The sequence below is a fragment of the Schistosoma haematobium genome, chromosome 1 (assembly GCF_000699445.3).
Source record: "Schistosoma haematobium chromosome 1, whole genome shotgun sequence".
Lineage (NCBI taxonomy): Eukaryota > Metazoa > Platyhelminthes > Trematoda > Strigeidida > Schistosomatidae > Schistosoma > Schistosoma haematobium.
The window spans coordinates 82,499,372-82,517,402 of NC_067196.1; the positions used below are offsets into that span (position 1 = coordinate 82,499,372).

The 18,031-nt window shown below is 36.1% G+C and overlaps 1 protein-coding gene across 1 annotated transcript in view; it reads left to right on the forward strand.

Annotated features, from left to right (window-relative positions):
• Positions 1 to 18,031, forward strand: part of APLP2 (Amyloid-like protein 2) — a gene marked incomplete at its 5' end in the record, with an annotated part of 105,636 nt that overhangs the window by 31,511 nt on the left and 56,094 nt on the right. The window contains 5 exons of the mRNA XM_035731682.2: positions 1,075 to 1,258; positions 4,561 to 4,821; positions 5,418 to 5,622; positions 11,249 to 11,655; positions 13,884 to 14,028. Of these exons, the coding sequence (XP_035589974.1) occupies positions 1,075 to 1,258; positions 4,561 to 4,821; positions 5,418 to 5,622; positions 11,249 to 11,655; positions 13,884 to 14,028 (1,202 nt within the window). The remainder of the gene's footprint in view (positions 1 to 1,074; positions 1,259 to 4,560; positions 4,822 to 5,417; positions 5,623 to 11,248; positions 11,656 to 13,883; positions 14,029 to 18,031) is intronic.

An 18,031-nucleotide genomic window follows, 5' to 3' on the forward strand; every position in this document is an offset into this window, starting at 1 on the left:
AACCGTCACTTCATTCGAAGCAATAGTATTCATGACTGTTACACTTCACATTAAATTTGCAGCAAAATAAAACTAACACGATAAGTAGCCAAAGTTTCAAACTAACAGCGATATTATTGACTAAACATTGAGAATATGGTTTGGAAAAGTTAGTATACATGAACATTTATTCTTGAAGTATAGGAATAGTTATAAAATAAATGTATCCTGTATCGCCTCCAAATATCCCGGTACGGTCGAGAGTGGGGAGAGTCCGCTCTCCCTCTCCAAATACTCTCACATGGCCACGCGTATATAGCGTCTGCAAGGGAAGTCCTACTCACTGCCTCCTCGTGGCGGGGGTGTTGTTTACGAAATTGAGAGAACGAAAAGCGAATGTCCGGCACTTTAACCGGATTGGTTGGCATGGAGATTTCACCTAGAGGAGTTGGAAAACCCTGATTCCAAACCAATGGTGCACATGGGCTCCAGTATCCTGAAGGAACAAATGGCGTATGAACCAATCGTTGGTCACTGGCTACCATGGGACTTCATCTCCTTACGATGCTCCACTGCCTTGTGGACCAGACCTTCAGGTCGAAAGCTCAAGCTGTGGCCCCCTAATAAAACCACCTGCATCGGTTTGGGCACCGGGCAGTATCACAGCCCTCACACAAATCAAATAAGTTTTGTGTTGCACATATCTGGTGCACCTTTGTACGAGTATTCATGTGTTCAAATAAATAAGAAAATAAATATCCTGCATCAACGTGGTGCGTTCTGATTCATGTCATCAATTACGACTTTATGTATATCTAAACCATAGATGTGTAACAATAACAGAAATTAATGCATTATTTTATTGATTTCACCAATTAAGACAAGCCTGATGGAATAGCTTCGTTAGGTCGAGCTACATTTGATTCTTCAGTTTTAACTTTATATATCAACTTTCATATATCGATTCATATTGAAAACCAGTTTCTCTTATTTTGTATGTCTTCAATTTATTGAGAACTAACCGTTAGTTGGATAATTTTAACCATTGTACCATTCTCTTTAATTTTTTTTTAACACATACCTGTCTGTGAACAGGATTGCTGTTTTCTCAGTGGATTTATTGAAAGATGAACGTCTTGTTATTGTAGCTGAACTAAGACAAGGTTATTCAGATGAAGCTGCTTTCACATGGATGTCTCTTGTACTGCAAGCTGTTGATAGTATTCATCAAGTTAGTGTTTATTGTTTAGCTTTGGTCCATCAAAATACATTGCCGAAAGTGAGTTTCATATGTATTTTGCTAGTCTTATATTGTTAGTTGTTATAGTTATATTGCTACTGTTTAATTAATGCTTTCTAAGTGGTCCTTTCAAAGAAAAACGAAATCAAAATATTGTAATTTCTTTACAGGTTCTTGTGAAACAAGCAATCAATTCACTTTCAGTTAATAATTTATTGACTTCAATCAAAATATTCACGTTCAATAATTAAATCCAGTAATCATGAACATTGTTTTGTTGTGGGAAGCATAAGGATACTCACTTTTCAAATTACATATGTGGCTGTGTAATGATCATACTACTTCACTGATATTTCAAACGAAAAGCCTTAATCTAGCATACGTAGAATTTAATAATTGTATTTTGGAGAGTTTAAGCTACATGTTTATTGTTTTTGCTATTTAAAAAAAAACTGAATGTTTGATTATCAGAAAGCATTTGGATTATCCTATAATTGATGTTTAATGAATTTTGGTCTTGGTTGGTACTCTATATTAGAGTCTTGATTAAACTCAGTTCCATTAGTATATGCTTTGAGAGGTATGACACTAAAGACACTGGATGCGAGTCCCAAGGTGAACATCAACACTGAGACACAAGTACATCCAGCTGGAGTGTCTGAAATAGGATAGGATATTGCTCAGAATCTCAAGCATCTTAATACTTATCGTATGTGGCAATCCTTCTCCTTCTTAGTTGATATTTTATTATTTTATTGTCGTAATACAGCAACGCAAAATCACAATACATTGTTTCACTTTGTCATAACCACCATCGATATATTTTGCAAGGAACTATAGCTTCCTCTAGGTGGTTATCCTGTGACATGTTAAAAATCAATTTTTTGAAGCAAATCACATTTTCGTCAACTGAAATACAATCGAGAACTTTGTATCAAATAACGTACGTTTCTACTAAATTACGCATTAGTGCAAATGTTTGAGATCTAAGTCACTTCATTGAATTGTCGTACTGCATTTATTGATCCCTTTTAAAAAATCTTATTCATACGTGATGTCAGTTGTTTCGTTATTGACCCTTACCTGTATTTCACATGAACTATCAGAAATTATGCCGTTACTGTCTCGGTCTCCTCTCTCTCTCTCTGTATCAATCCACCCCTCTATATATTGAATTTTATTGATTAATTCCACTTTCTTTTTGAATGACCAGTGTTTATACTTCCACTTAGATAAAAAGCATGTATATATGTGTTTATAAGTGCACGAGTGCATTCATCTATCCATCCATCATCCAAGTTTATCTAGGCCAATTTGTTTCTGTTAGAAAAAAAAATTATTGATACAAATGGTGCCATGAATAGATTTTCGTGTCGTCTTTCACACTCCCTTCATATCCCATGTTAATTGATAACTGAACAGAATTTTGTTTTTTTACAACAACAAAACAGATCAATAATAGTTTACTCGTGATCTATCTAATTGACGACATCTTTTTCCTTGTAAAGTTTAATTACTTTGTTGAGACTTTTAGTTGTTTCTTCATGGTTTTCATTCACAACTCAGAATTCAACTATGCACATAACTGATGACATGTACACTGTTATTGCCTAGATGTTGTTTTCTCTATATTGTAACTGTACATACCTATTATGACAATGAGTCTGTAGTCAGTAGTTGGAGAATTCATAATACCAAAATCGACTGATCGATCGCAGTTCTAAACATCAATAAGAGGATCCGAACGACCAGTATATTTATGAATTGTTTGTTTTTTATCTGTAAAAATTAGGTAAGAATAGTTTGACTAGTGAACAACATAACTAATAAAATCATTATTGTGTGTCGTAGAATTGACTATTAAATATTTCGACAATGTTTGTAAATTTGATCACACTAATTCTTTTAATCATTACTCCGATCGATTCACTAGTCTAGTAGAAGTTTCATTTTAACTTTTCATTTTAGCACTCTAACCACTCATTATTTCTCAGAACTGTACATAAAGTTATTCGTCAGCTATTAAATTTCATTTAACTGTTAGGAGTTCGTTCAATTTTATAGATTTATATCTATCTAAAGGAATATTCGTTAAATTTTAGAAATTTGTGTAAAGTTACATCACTATATTTATTTATTATTTATTATTTATTTCAACACATAGATATTGGTACTAAGAGGCACCAAACACATATGCGCCACACAAATCTCATTCGATATGTGTGAGGGCTGTGATACTGCCCGGGTGACCAAACCGAAGCAGGTGGTTTTCTTAAGGGGCCACACCCCGAGCCTTCGATCTGAAGGTCTGATCCACAAGGCAGTGGAGCATCGTAAGGAGATGCAGTCCCATGGGAGCCGGTGTCCGACAGTTGGTTCATACGCCATTTGTTCCTTCAGGATACTGGAGCCCATGTGCACCAATGGTTTGGAGTCCGGTTAAAGTGCCGGACATTCGCTTTTCGTTCTCTCAATTTCGTAAACAACACCCCCGCCACGAGGAGGCAGTGAGTAGGACTTCCCTTGCAGACGCTATATACGCGTGGCCATGTGAGAGTATTTGGAGAGGGAGAGCGAACTCTCCTTACTCTCGGCCGTACCAGGGCATTTGGGGGCACTATATATCACCATATATCTAAACCTGTTCTTTCTGTAAAGAAATTATTTATACGTCCCTGTCTTAGAAAGGAGATTCCAATTCTATGATTTATAGGCATATTCGCTTAAATTTACTGAGTGAACAAAGTTTTTTATTCTGCTAATGTCTCAGTATAACATTGTAGATATCATCACATCGGATTGTGTACGACTCCCTGTAGTGTCGATGCTCATAAGTAGGATTGAATAATCGAACTACTGATTTATTTAGAATCTTAGTCTATTTCAGAATTATGTAAAGTTAGGTAGCTATATAAGTAAACATATTACTAAAACAATCCAGAAAAAACCTTAAAATAACTTTTCAATCTCTAGTTATCTACTCGTTTGACCTTTTGTGAAATTCCATGAAAAGTAAGTGTTCAGAATGTGTTGTACAGTTACAACACATTTTTCCTATTCACTTCTGATTACATTGGGTGTATAATTTCATCGAAGGGTTTTGGTTCGGGATAGACTTTAGTTGTTTCATTCTGTTACACGACCCTTTAACAGTATTTCTGTAATCCGGTTTTCTCAATTCCTAGTTGTTTCCCTGAAATATAACATTTAAATTTTCAGCTTATTTTTAAGATATGGATTTTTTGTATGGATAATTTTCTGGTTTTACTTATACTGAATAAAGAAAATTTTTTTTCATTGTTTTCAGCAACATTGATATTATGTTTATTTATTATTTACAGACACCTTTTGGTGGGATAAATTGTCATTCTGTGAAAAAACTTTTTTCTGAAGGTCATTTGCATCCTACAGCATTGTTGCTTTGTCCGCATTCTGCTATACAAAATCTACCCCAACCTCGACAACTCAGACCTAGTTTGGTTGGACCATCTGCTATGATGGTCGGTCAAGTTGTTCAAGGAGTTAGGCTTGCAGAGGCACGTGGAAGACCTTTAGGATCATCTCCATCTTCTAATATAACTTCTGGTTCACCTGATAATGAAGTAAGCTATTCTAATTGTTAGTGTCAACTGTTCTCGTTTTTATATTTCCACACCTTCAGATTTATCTTCCGTTATTTTATTATATTACAGCTGTTGAGATTTTGGACGAAATTTTTAGTGTTAAAATACGTTTATTCGCTACATTGAAATTCAGCTAAATTGAACGGTTGCTTCGTAGTTGTACACGTGACGAAAATGTAAGTACAACTTCATCTAAAAAAAGGGTACACTGTTTGAAAGGATTCCTGCACACAAATTGCTAATCCTATAAATAATTCATATCTATAATTCCCTGAGATTTACGTCTGCAGAACAATAATATTTGCTTGTTAACACTAGTAAACTGAGATCACCTTTGTTTTCTATGAAACATGTGGGAAAAATGTCTATGTTGATGCAATTTTCACAAGATCCACCAAGTAAGATCAATCAAAATTTATTTTCGAATGTCAACACGGAAATTAGTCAAAAACCCACTCAAACTAAGTTGTTTAAAATAAAGTTTGAAAGAGCTAGTTAGTTGTATGTAAAGAAATTTGGATCCATTGAAACTGGAATGCTTATTATGTATACATTTATTTTCACTTTTTTTGTAGTTTCAACTGTTAACTGAGATACTTATTCACAGAGCGAATCACACTCCAGACGACAGATTATTTACTGTTTATAATACTAAAGGACAAGAAGTTTCGGCGCTTACATGTAGTCAACTTTTACGTCGTTCAGAAAGATTAGCAGTTCAGTTAAAAGAAAAAGGTAAAGCTCAAGTGGGAACAATTGTTGCGTTACTATATTCTCCAGGTGGGTTTAATTTCATTTTTCTTCGTTTCTGTCAAGTCGAACTGTTTCTTACCCGTAAATTTTTTTCATCCTCCTGTTTTTCTCATACTCTTCACAACCTCCATTTGATATTTGAAATCTCGAATCCCTTTATGATGTGATCTCTTCTATCCTTCTATGAACTTAGATATTTACCATATAACTATGACAACGAATGTACAGCTTAAGTAAACGATTCCGTTGAGGAAATTTTATTCGTTGAGTTCTCTTCTTTGTAGTCCAATTGGTGAATTGGATGTTATGAGTTTCCACGAAAAGTATCTAAAAACTTGAAATAATATATTCTCAGAGTTCCATATTGTAGTTAGCATTTTATGTAAAGTAAAATTATTATTATTATTATTATTATTGTTAAATGAAATTAGGTAGTGCATAATCGATTTGACTTCTTACTCTTTAGCAACCATATACTGTTCATCAAGATCATTTAAGTTTGTAATTTTACCGTAATGAATTTGTCTGACATATCTGTAAAAACCTTCTATGCGATCGAACACCCATGTGGTATTCAAATGTGTCAGTTTAATCGTATTCATTATTTTTTTGTTGCTTATTCAAATGAGTAATTATGCGTTTTTTTATCCATGTATTATATATGTGGCTGTTTGTGTGCATCTATCTTGTATTAACTGCTTGGGACCATATAAACCCACTGAAAGATTTATACTACAATCGATTATTAAATCAATCCACTCGCCACTCTCTTGATCGCCAAATTACTCCACAAAGCACAAAAATTGATCACTACATCATACCACATCATATTATTTCTTTCATACCACGACACCTTGTCATACACTGACCACCTCCGATTTTTCCAACCAGTCCCAGCGTCGGCAATTAATGCACGACGTGGAGTTCTCTGGGACGACATTCGTAGAACATGTCCAAGCCACCGAAGTCGGTGTTTCAAGATGGTGACACCAATTGAATCATCATCTCTGCACCCGAACACACGATGCCGAACCTCTGCATTACTAACATAGTGTTGCCTCTGGATGTCAGCAATCCTTCAGAGACAACGATGATCGAACACAGAGAGTCGTCTAACATCCTGCTCCTCGCGAGTCTATTTTTCTCGGGTTTTGAACAACCTACGAAGTATGACGGAAGCCAATAGTTTGGACGCAATCGGAAGTAGACGTATCCAACGATAGTTGTTACAGGAACGACGTGAACCCTTTTTAAAGATAGGGACAACTATCGACTCATTCCATGACGTTGGTACACTCTCTAGTTTCCAAACCTTTGTAAACAACGTCGTCAATTCCTTAGTCAGAAAGTCACCACCATCTTTAAAAAGAGCCGGAGGTAAGTCATCTGGGCCAGGTGATTTGTAACACCTCAGGAGTTGGAGTTCCTTGCGGACTTCCGCCTCATTTGGTGGATCAGTCGTCACCGTCCATGGAGTGCAGGACAATCTGACCGATGTTGCCGGAGCAGCAGGCCAGTTGAACTGCCCTTCGAAAAATTCTGCATATCGTCCAAGACGTCGATGGATGTTAGTGATTGGCATCCCATCATCTTCGCAGATTGTTTCGCTCACACCAGACTTCTTGCTGCCAGTGGCTCGGATGAGTTGGAAGAGCTTCCGGAAGTTACCAGATGCAGCTGTTGCTTTCAGCTCATTAGCACGCTTCGACCACCAGGCTTCTCGGTCCTTACGCAAGTTTGCCCGATTTCCTTATGAGTTATAAGGAGCCTGAAGAAACTCAGTGCTTGTAAGCGGGACGTTTCGCGAACCCAAAAGTGACTGTACCCACCATTTTCATGGCGTCATGCAATTGCAACCAATGCTCATCTATACTTTTCGGTGGAATGGTAGCTAGCCTAGAGGCTAGCTCGGTTCGGTACTTACTTGCAACAGAAGTTGCAACCAGCTTGCTAATATCAATCCGTTGATGGCGGTCACTTCGTTGTCCACTGAAAAGTAAGGTAAGATTGGCTCAGACCAAGGCATGGTCAGAGTCCAGATAGGTACTCCAAAAGGAGCGGCAGTCTTGTACACAACCACGCCAGCGGTAGCTGATCGCGATGTGATCAATCTGAGTCCAGGCTTGAGATGCAGAGGGAGGACGACAGGTGGCACGACGGCGATGACTGTGCCGAAAGTTAGTGCTAGCCAGAAACAGGTTGTGGTCTGTGCACAGTTGCAGTAGACGGTCCCCGTTATCTGACCTGCGACCAACGAGTCCCCATCGGCCACCTAAACGACTCTCTACGGTGCCTAGACGCACGACCTGAGCATTCAAGTCTCCGGCTAGTACTACAATATATGTCGAACGCACTTTCTGGAGAAGAACAGATAACTGGTGGTCGAATTCATCCTTGATTGCGTCCGGGCTGTAATCTGTCGGGGTATAGGCGGAGATGACGAAAAGACATCGTTTCTCACGCCGATTTCTTCTCACTTTGATGGAACTTTCTAATCTAACAGCACATAACCGACTGTTAATGGGGATCCAATCGACTAGTGCTGTCTCAGCTCTAGCGCTTAGTGCGACACCAACGCCAACGAGACCAGACGAAGATGCTACAGGGTCCCCGGATAAGCGCACGTTAAACAAGCTTTTGAAGTGACAGATGGAGAGCGAATTTGTAGTACTACACCAGAGTCTTGAATACGGGTCTCGGATAGACAGCAGACATCGATATTAAGACTTTCCAAAGACATAGCCAGCTCTATCTGTTGTCCGACCTGCATAAATGTGCGAACGTTGAAGGCAGCCAGTTTGAATGGTGCACGTGGTTTCTGAAAAACTACTTCAGCGCTCGTACTTGGTGGTAGCATGCAATTTCCAACCAGGCAGTGACTCGTTAACGTTTAGATAGAGCCGAATTTCCACCATAGACGAGCTGCTGTGTAAGTCGAAAAACAAGTATGCACAGAGTGGGAATAAAAGAGGGTGGATAAATGACGTAGTAAATAATAATAATAATAATAATAAGAAGAATCATTTGATTGTTAATCGCAGCAAGAATAATATTTTCCATAAATATAGATAGTTCATCATAATTGTGCGTGGGCTGTGATACTGCTCGGGTGCCCAGACCGAAGCAGATGGTTTTCTTAGGGGGCCACACCCTGAGCCTTTGACCTAAAGGTCTAACCCACAAGGCAGTGGAGCATCGTAAGGAGATACAGTCCCATGGAAGCCGGTGAGCGACAATTGGTTCATACGTCATTTGTTCCTTCAGGATACTGGAGCCCATGTGCACCAATGGTTTGGAGTCCGGTTAAAGTGCCGGACATTCGCTTTTCGTTCTCTCAATTTCGTAAACAACACCCCAGTCATGAGAAGGCAATGAGTAGGACTTCCCTTGCAGACGCTATATACGCGTGGCTATGTGAGAGTATTTCGGGAGGGTAGCGGGTCCAGCCCACTCTCGACTATACCAGGGCATTTGGGGGCAGAAATAGGGACAATAACGGGTAGGATTTGTATGCCTATAGCATACAATTCTCTTTGAACCTATCACACAACAATAGCATCATACACTGTCCCATCGCCCTTGGCAGATCAGGCAACCCGACAGTTACGAGAACACCATCAGGGCATACGACAGGCTAGGCACCCACCTTATATCTCATTACATAATATGATCAGTCTAGGAAAATATAATTAATTAGAATTTGAAGTAATTGTAGTCAGATAGAAAAAAACTGTTATAATGTTTTATGCTTATAAACAAGGTCAGAATTTCAAGAATTAAAGTATCATTTATATGATACATTCAAATTTTATGATGATAAGATTAGATGTATTATTTGTAAATATTGTATTTGGGAATAATCTCGACTATTGGAATTTAAATAATTCCAACATTCTGTTCATCATACTTGTCTGAACTTCTTCAGGATAATAATCAAATTGAAAATTATCAAAGAACATATATAATGTTTTACAATCCAATTATATTCAGATTTTGAATTAGGATAATATGATCTTAATTTCTGTCAAACGATTCACTCAAATATTGACGAATATTCCTATATGATTAAATGTAGTTAAGAAATAACATTTTTTTCTTGGAAAAGTATTCTTCCTTTTTGAATAAATGTTAATATAAGATGATGTAGAGATGAATTTTATCAACAAACCATCAATTCACTATTTTTCTCATAGTCTGATCACGTTGTTTAATTTATTAGTATCATAATATGAATTTAAAAAAAGGGTCAAAATAAATCAATAGAACGAGTAACATTATCAGTATCATGCTAAATATCGAATATCGGCACAAACAAACTCATATGACATATATCATTTTTCATTCATTGTAAACTATATTTTTCATCGACCAACGATTCAATTGACCTACCAAATAAAAAAAACGCAATTTTTATAGCGTAGCGTATAATATATGATCACGAATAAAGACTTAAAATCGGTAAATCTAAAACTGAGCAGACATTCAAATGTTTGCTAAAATATTTCTACTTGGACGTAGCCTTTTTTGATAATATTGATTTTTACTAGAGTCAGAATATACTGACGAACTTAGGCAATTCTAAGAGCAATCTTGAGGTCACTCACCAATCTTCACCTAATCGGAATGCAGTTTTTGTGAATGACATGGATTTCACGGAAAACCGGCAGAATTGCATAGAACGTAGTTTTAAAATGCTACTGTCTTCAATCTTTTATCCAATGCGTAACAGTCCCAACCTCTAACACTGTACACCTCACACTCCTAACTGTAGAAATCCTAAAATAGCCTCATTCATGGACTCTGCGCCTTTTCTGTATTCCATTTCCAGACTACAATTTTATAGCATGCTTTTTCTCAGTAATTCATGATTCTGTTGATAATCTATAATAATGCCATCATGGAAATGAGTCAAAATGCGAAATTTTGTCATGAAATTTATCCAGCAATTGTGTATTCGCAATCCCTTCTTGAAAATCAAGCCTAAATTCACTGTGATTGCCCGATTCTATGTCTTCCAAGGCTATCAGTATAGTTTAATTCTATTAATTTTTCCTTTGTTATACATGTGAACATATTAAATGTTTTTCTTTCTTTCTCATTTTCATCCTTCATAACTATCGTAATAATTACTATGTGATCAGACTTCCGGAAATGTATTAGGCTCATTTTTACAGACAAGGATACTGATAAACTCCGTCTTCTAATTGTACTATAGAAGTATATATTTTAAAACTGTGATTTTGACCAATCATTAATAAGCAGACAATAACATTGATCAACATTTCATCACGTTGACTTATATTTTCTTCGTAGTTTAAAATGTTTCTAAATCAACATACATGTTGTTACTTGTGATTAGGAGCTCATTTATTTCGGGAGCAGTACTATAATAAATCGTTTGCTACAAATCCATTTCATCCTGATAATTTTTCTTTCATAGTTATTACCACATCTCGAATGTTCCCATTTGTTTGTTTTCCTTAAAGTTAATTTTATGTATAAAAAACGCGTTGCAGATAATCATTCCTTGTATTTGCGAACAATGCAATTCAGTAATGAATTAGTGTTTATTATCATTTATGTTGAATAATATATTAGCAGTGTATCATGTTCCTATGCATCTTTTCTTTTTTCTTCTTCTATACTTCCACAGGTACTGAGCTTGTTTGTGCATTTTACGCTTGTCTTCTAATTGGTGCCATTCCTGTACCGGTACGCCCGCCTCGAATAGATTCTTCCGCTCCTGGTGGTGGTAGCTCCGTTAGTGCTACAATTAGTTCTGGTCCCATTGGGCTGCTATCTGGACCACCTGGTTCAGGATCATCATCCGGTATAAGTTTATTAGGTTTAGGAGGTAGTGGTGGTCATAATGGGAATTCACCGGTTAGTGGTAGTGCTGGCCAATTGTCTTCTGGTACTGGAAGCTTTCCCAATGTATACTTTCGGCCGAACACTCCTAGTTTAGACGCTTCATTGGATTTAATTTGGAATGTTGTTAAGCACTCAGGAGCAACAGTTATTTTCACGCAAAATAATTTGATTAAACTATTGAAATCTAAGGTCAGTGCATATAGCATTGTCTAATATTCATTTGTTAATGGTATCATTTTGAAATGTTATGCTTTTATTATTGTTCATTATGAATGATTAAAGATGATTCTTTGGAAGTTTCGTCGTTTTTAATTTTATTCTGACTAACAGTTCACATACGCGACTCAGTTACGTAATTTATTTTTCTGTATAAAAAGAACAGAATTCATCGTTTTACAGTTTTGTTTATTAATTTCGTACGTCAGTTAAATAAAAGCTAAATGCCACAGCATTATGTATTACAAATGTATTCAAAATGTATCCATTAACAGTATTTATATGGATGTGGGACAGCTAATTTACTAGTTGCCAGATTTTCAATCACTGGCCTTTTGGTTTACGGTTCTACTTGGATAATAAATCTACTTTAAATTTTCAGACCAAACTGAAAATGAAGACAAACTAAGGATAAAGTTTACCTTTGTTGTCGTATTAAATGCGATTAAAACTGGTTTTTTTCTATGTAGTTATGATCTATGGTTTTAGTTTTCCACTTCTAGATGAATTTAACGCATGATTTACAATATTTTTCTCTCTCTGCAATATACTATGTTAATATAAAAGTATAATAATAATAATAAAGAGCTTTACGTTACAAACATACGGTATCTAATACAAGGTATTTAGATATTAATGAATCCTATTATACAACGCATATATAGCAAAATGGATCGGCTATCGAAAACACGAGCCCGGAAAAGTCCTAATCCTTCGGATATTAACAACTCTGTTATTACCTATACCCCACACCCAGTAACTCCTTTCGAATCAAATAATGTTAGGAGTGGGTCTACACCACACTTGCTGCAGATATGTGATAGGTGGGTCCTGCTGCTGAGGCAACGGGATTTGTTGTAGTCTCAACATTGTTATTTTCGTTTATGGTGCACTTTTGAGTAAGCCTTTGATTGTTGATACTATGTGAGACTACGAGAGTTCCTAAACTTCGTAAGCGCGCAGATTAACCGTTCAGATTCCTTCAGCTGTTCAGCCAATAAATGTGAATAGAATCTAAACGAGATAGGGCACGTGAACTCCTTGTACTTCTAATTAAGGCAAATACATTGACATGGACTATCTGCTGCTGATTTAAATATTTAATTCTTCACAGATATAAGTTCGATTTTGTCAGGTATGTAACAGATAAGCACGTTATTTCGAGAGATCATTGGCGTAGTAACTTTGCTAGCGATAAAATCGATAACAGACTCTACTTTTGTAATGTCTTCAAGTTTCGCAGGAACCACATACATCGACGCTAGAAGTTTAAGGAGTGATAATGCCTTTAGTTCTTGCTTAAGATAATCATGCTTTGATAGAGCCCGCAAGTGGCTTCACTTTAGAACGCATATCGCTTAATTGCTTATGCACATATTGTCTAATTTACTCTTACTATTATCTATGATTATTGGTCATGATGTAGAACTGGTTATTATGACTGAGTCATCTACCAGCATGTATGGTGTAGGTTCACTCCTAACATTATCTGGTTCGAAAGGAGTTACTGGGTGTGGGGTATGGGTAATAACAGAGTTGTTAATATCCGAAGGATTAGGACTTTTCCGGGCTCGTGTTTTCGATAGTCGATCCATTTTGATATAAGTGGTAATCCTAATGCTATATATGCGTTGTATAATAGGATTCATTAATATCTAAATACTTTGTATTAGATACCGTATGTTTGTAACGTAAATTTCAGACTTACCGCAAGACTAGTTTACTTTGGCGCGTCTTTAACACCATTTGCTTGGCACCCTAAACGGTACATAATACGGAGACTGGATCATGTTAGTTCAAATACATGATTCATGATGAAGAATTGAAAACCGAACCAAATGCTAGACAATACTTTTGTCACCTAATAACAAGCAGTTTACTGTAAGTGAATCCTAAGTAAAAATCAATAACAGGGGAGGAAATCATGTTGAATTGTCGATTAGCTGTATGCGTGTTTGTCCATACTCAGTGACCATTCACATTTACTTTCATCATCACACATCATAGATTCATCTATTTGCATCGGGATATGAATTTACTATAAATCCAGATAGTGTTTCTCATATGGAAAGTGGTTTCCAAGTCGATCTGAAAAAGTTTCTGTTCATTTAAACCACACTCATAAGACTTTTTAAATAGAAATTTCAGATAATTTTAACAATCGATTCGGTTTTCGCCAATTGCTTTTCATGAATTTTTAGGAGGCTACTAATCGTATTCCATTTAATCATTGGCCAATAATACTTGACTCTGAAGAATACAATAGACGGAAATCGAATTTCACTATACAAGCACCTTGTTTAGATCAACCAATTGCTTATTTGGATTTTGCTGCATCAACAACAGGTATGTCTTATTAATTGTTAATTAGTTTGTGTAAAAGTTACGAGCAAATTTGTCTAGTGAACTATAAATTGTATGTTTTATACATCAGATGTAAATTATTTAAAAAGAAATTCATGCGCTTATTGTAGTGAACGAGAATACAGGTGGGACAACCAATGTGTTTGAATGCAAAATTACAGAATCTCTTGGTAAAATATGAGAACCATACATTGAACAATTCGTTTACAAAATTCCATCATTTGTCCTTCACATTGTGTATGATTCTACCAAGTCACAATTGCTTTTTCCGTTTCTGTTTTCTTCAAGTCAACCTTCATAGCCTTCTGCTGCCATGCATTACTCTTGTGATTTGTGTTACATGCTACTTATTTCGACAGACATAAGTAGCATGCACCACACTGTGAGTATTTCATTTTCCATATGGTCAGTTCTCATATTATTGACCGCCTATTTCATTGTACTAGCTCTCCATCTGTACTGGGGATCTCGGTCAAATATATTCTTTGATGGTTATATCTTTAGCTCATGTTTATTCATCATTTAACTTATCTACTTTCATTATAACTGCTGATTGTGATGTGAATTTAATATCACTAGGTGGCATCGGTATATGTCAATCATTTCAGGTACACTTTGACCAGTATGAAACCGCGGTTCAGGGTTTACTTCTTAATACATCTAAACATTGAACATCTACACATAGTGCTGAATCACCTAGACTATTGTGGCTATTTTACAATTTGATAAGATGTTTATCAGTATAAATGATTCGACATATATATTATTGGTTACTGCTCAGTGGTTAATCTTTGTAAACACTAAACTAGACCATCTTACACTTACTAGTTAAATTAATATACGGTACGAAATCCGAAATTCCCATGACATGTGCTGGTGTAGAGCATATTCTACTTTTATTTTATTTTTTTCCGACATAATCTAAAATAGCAAAAATTTTTAGTCTCCAATAAAGTTATTGTTTTCATCCATATAATTATATTATTTGCTTGAATGAAATAGTGAGTCATTTAATCCATAATAATATGTATGTTCTATAATTTGAATACTTAAATATGATGAAAGTTGTGCAGTTAGGAAGTCTTCTCCTAGGTTGTGTTTTCTCTTTTGTCTAACGATTCACTAATATTGAAAGTAATTCAGCCTCAACGAGTTTTTTTTATAGCCATTTACATGATATTTGCATTATTCTTTAGAAAAAAAGTAATTACATGTATAAAATTTCAATCAATGGTGGAACGTTGAATCAATTTCACATACCTTTTTTATTGTATTTTTGACATTCTTTCAAAGTTTGATACTTTAGTGTTACCAGAAGGGTTTTGTGGAGATTTTAGTAATTTTAATAGTTGAAATCATCAGTCAATTAAATCTAGATCAACATGGAGGACCTGGAAGCACTGGACGGGCGTTTCGCCCTAGTATGGGACTCTTCAGCAGTGCAAATCCACGACCCCGCCTAGTGAGATTCGAACCCAGGACCTATCATTTTCGCTAGCGCTTGACCACTAGACCACTGAGCCGGCATCCAACGGTATTAATGTCTAACTTCAACTAATCCACGAAATTGCGCCACCGTAAACCATTGTCTTTAGTGAGCTGATATCTCACAACAGACCTTGGTAAACTCCACTGGTCATGGCGTTCGCGCGCGAGACTAATAGTTCCTGGCTTCGAATCTCGCGGGGGAGGGATCGTGGATACGCACTGCCAAGGAGTCCCGTACTACGACGAAACGGCCGTCCAGTGCTTCCAGGTTTTCCATAGTGGTCTAGCTTCAATTGACTCATGATTTCAACTATTGACATTGGTGTTAGTTGGGTTATTTTCACAAGTGACTTTATGACCTTAAAAATGAAAAAAAAAACCCAACTAGTTACTACGAAATAATTACATTTCTAATCGTATATAGCACACAGTTTACTATCTTTATATTGGATACATTATTTAAATTAATGTTAATTATTAAAATGAAAAACAATATATGAATGATGATATATATATATATATATATATATATATATATATTACAATCAGTTCATTTCCTTATCAATGAATGCTCTACACTAAATCAATATTAAATAAATGATGGTTGATTAGCTTCACAATGTTTTTTTCACTCAAATTGTAATTAGTTAAAAGATAAACATATGTGAATAGATGAGATAAATTGAAAGGTAGGGTAATGTATTTAGTTAATTATTATTTTTTTTAAAATAAATAAAGAAAGAAAGAAGAAAAAGAAAGAAACTCATTATGTAATGAATCAGAATTAAGAAATTTTGGAATAAATTAACTGAATAGTAATTAAAGAATTGGTTCAGTGATCAGATTATTAACATAGTTGGATAGTATGAAATGAAGTCATTAATTAAAGCTAAAATAGCATTGAAAATTTTTGAGAAATGTCGTGACCGTATGGAAGAAGATCATGGTAAGTTAGGAGGATGAACAAACTTTGTTTTGTATACAAAGGTTAGCTTGTTTGATATGTATACCTATTGTTTCTGCTGTGTGCAAAAGATATAGTCTATGCGACAATTTCATTGAAATCCTATAAATAACTTTGGAAGCTAAATTTGTATGGATATTAGAACAGTTCCTTAGTGTGATGTATCATCACTCCATTGTATTGAAAAAAACTTCAACCAATAATGTAATAACAGACGAAAGACTTTGATCACACTATGGAATGTTAAACTAGCTAATTATTGCTTCCATACGCCTGTTACTCTTCGTGGAGGAGTATAGGCCACCTACCAGCACTCTCTATCCGATTCTGTCCTGGACAATCCTTTCCAGTTGTTATTCATTCGTCTCCTATCTGTTTCTATTTCCCGACGTAATGTGTTCTTTGGCCTCCCTCTTTTTCGCTTCCCTTTAGGATTCCAAGTTAGGGCTTGTCTCGTGATGCAGTTTAGTGATTTCTGCAATGCATATCCTGTCCACTTCTAAATTCTTTTCTTAATTTCCTCTTCAGCTGGAAGTTGGTTTGTGCTCTCCTACGGTAGGTTGTTGCTGATTGTGTCCGACCAACGGACATTGAATATCTTGCGTAGACAATCGCTTATAAATACTTGTATTTTTTTTATTATGGTTTTCGCAGTTCTCTAAGTTTCAGTTCCATTCAGTAGAACTGTTTGTATTGAAGATTCTGATTTTGATATTGGTTGACAGTTGTTTTGAGTTCTTTAACTGTAGAAATGCTTCCCCTGCTATACCAATCCTTGACTTTACGTCTTCATTGGATCCTCCTTGTTCATCGATGGTGCTGGCCAGGTACGTGAAGGTTTCTACCGCTTCCAGAGTTCCTCCATCAAGTGTGATAGGGTCGGTGCTCCCTGTGTTCTATTTGAAGATCTTGGTTTTTCTCCTGTGTATGTTGAGGCCTACTGATGCAGAGGCTTCTGCTACACTGGTTTCTCAAAACAACTGTCAACCAATATCAAAATCAGAATCTTCAATACAAACAGTTCTACTGAATGGAACTGAAACTTAGAGAACTGCGAAAACCATAATAAAAAAAATACAAGTATTTATAAGCGATTGTCTACGCAAGATATTCAATGTCCGTTGGTCGGACACAATCAACAGCAGCCTACCGTAGGAGAGTTGATGTAGTGATGCGTTCCATTCAATTGATTGCCCAGTAATCAGTTAGTCATCTTCAACGTAGGACCAGGTACATATATGCATCGGTCCAAGTTATCATACCTCAGTAGCACAACAAGATGAACACTAAACTCATAGAAGCAGTTACTTCAATGGTAGTAATTTGTAAAAAAAAAACAATTGCATGTGAGAAAATGATGCAGTGAGAAGTAATTTTAATCACGGTTTAAGGGATGACAAAGTGTGTATACACCTACGGCATTTTGATCGATTCTGAGCCATGTCACCCAGTCTCCAACCATTGGTTACGATAGTCGCGCGGACCGCAACCAAGTAGTCTGCATCTATTAACATGGCTCAAGTGACTTTATAG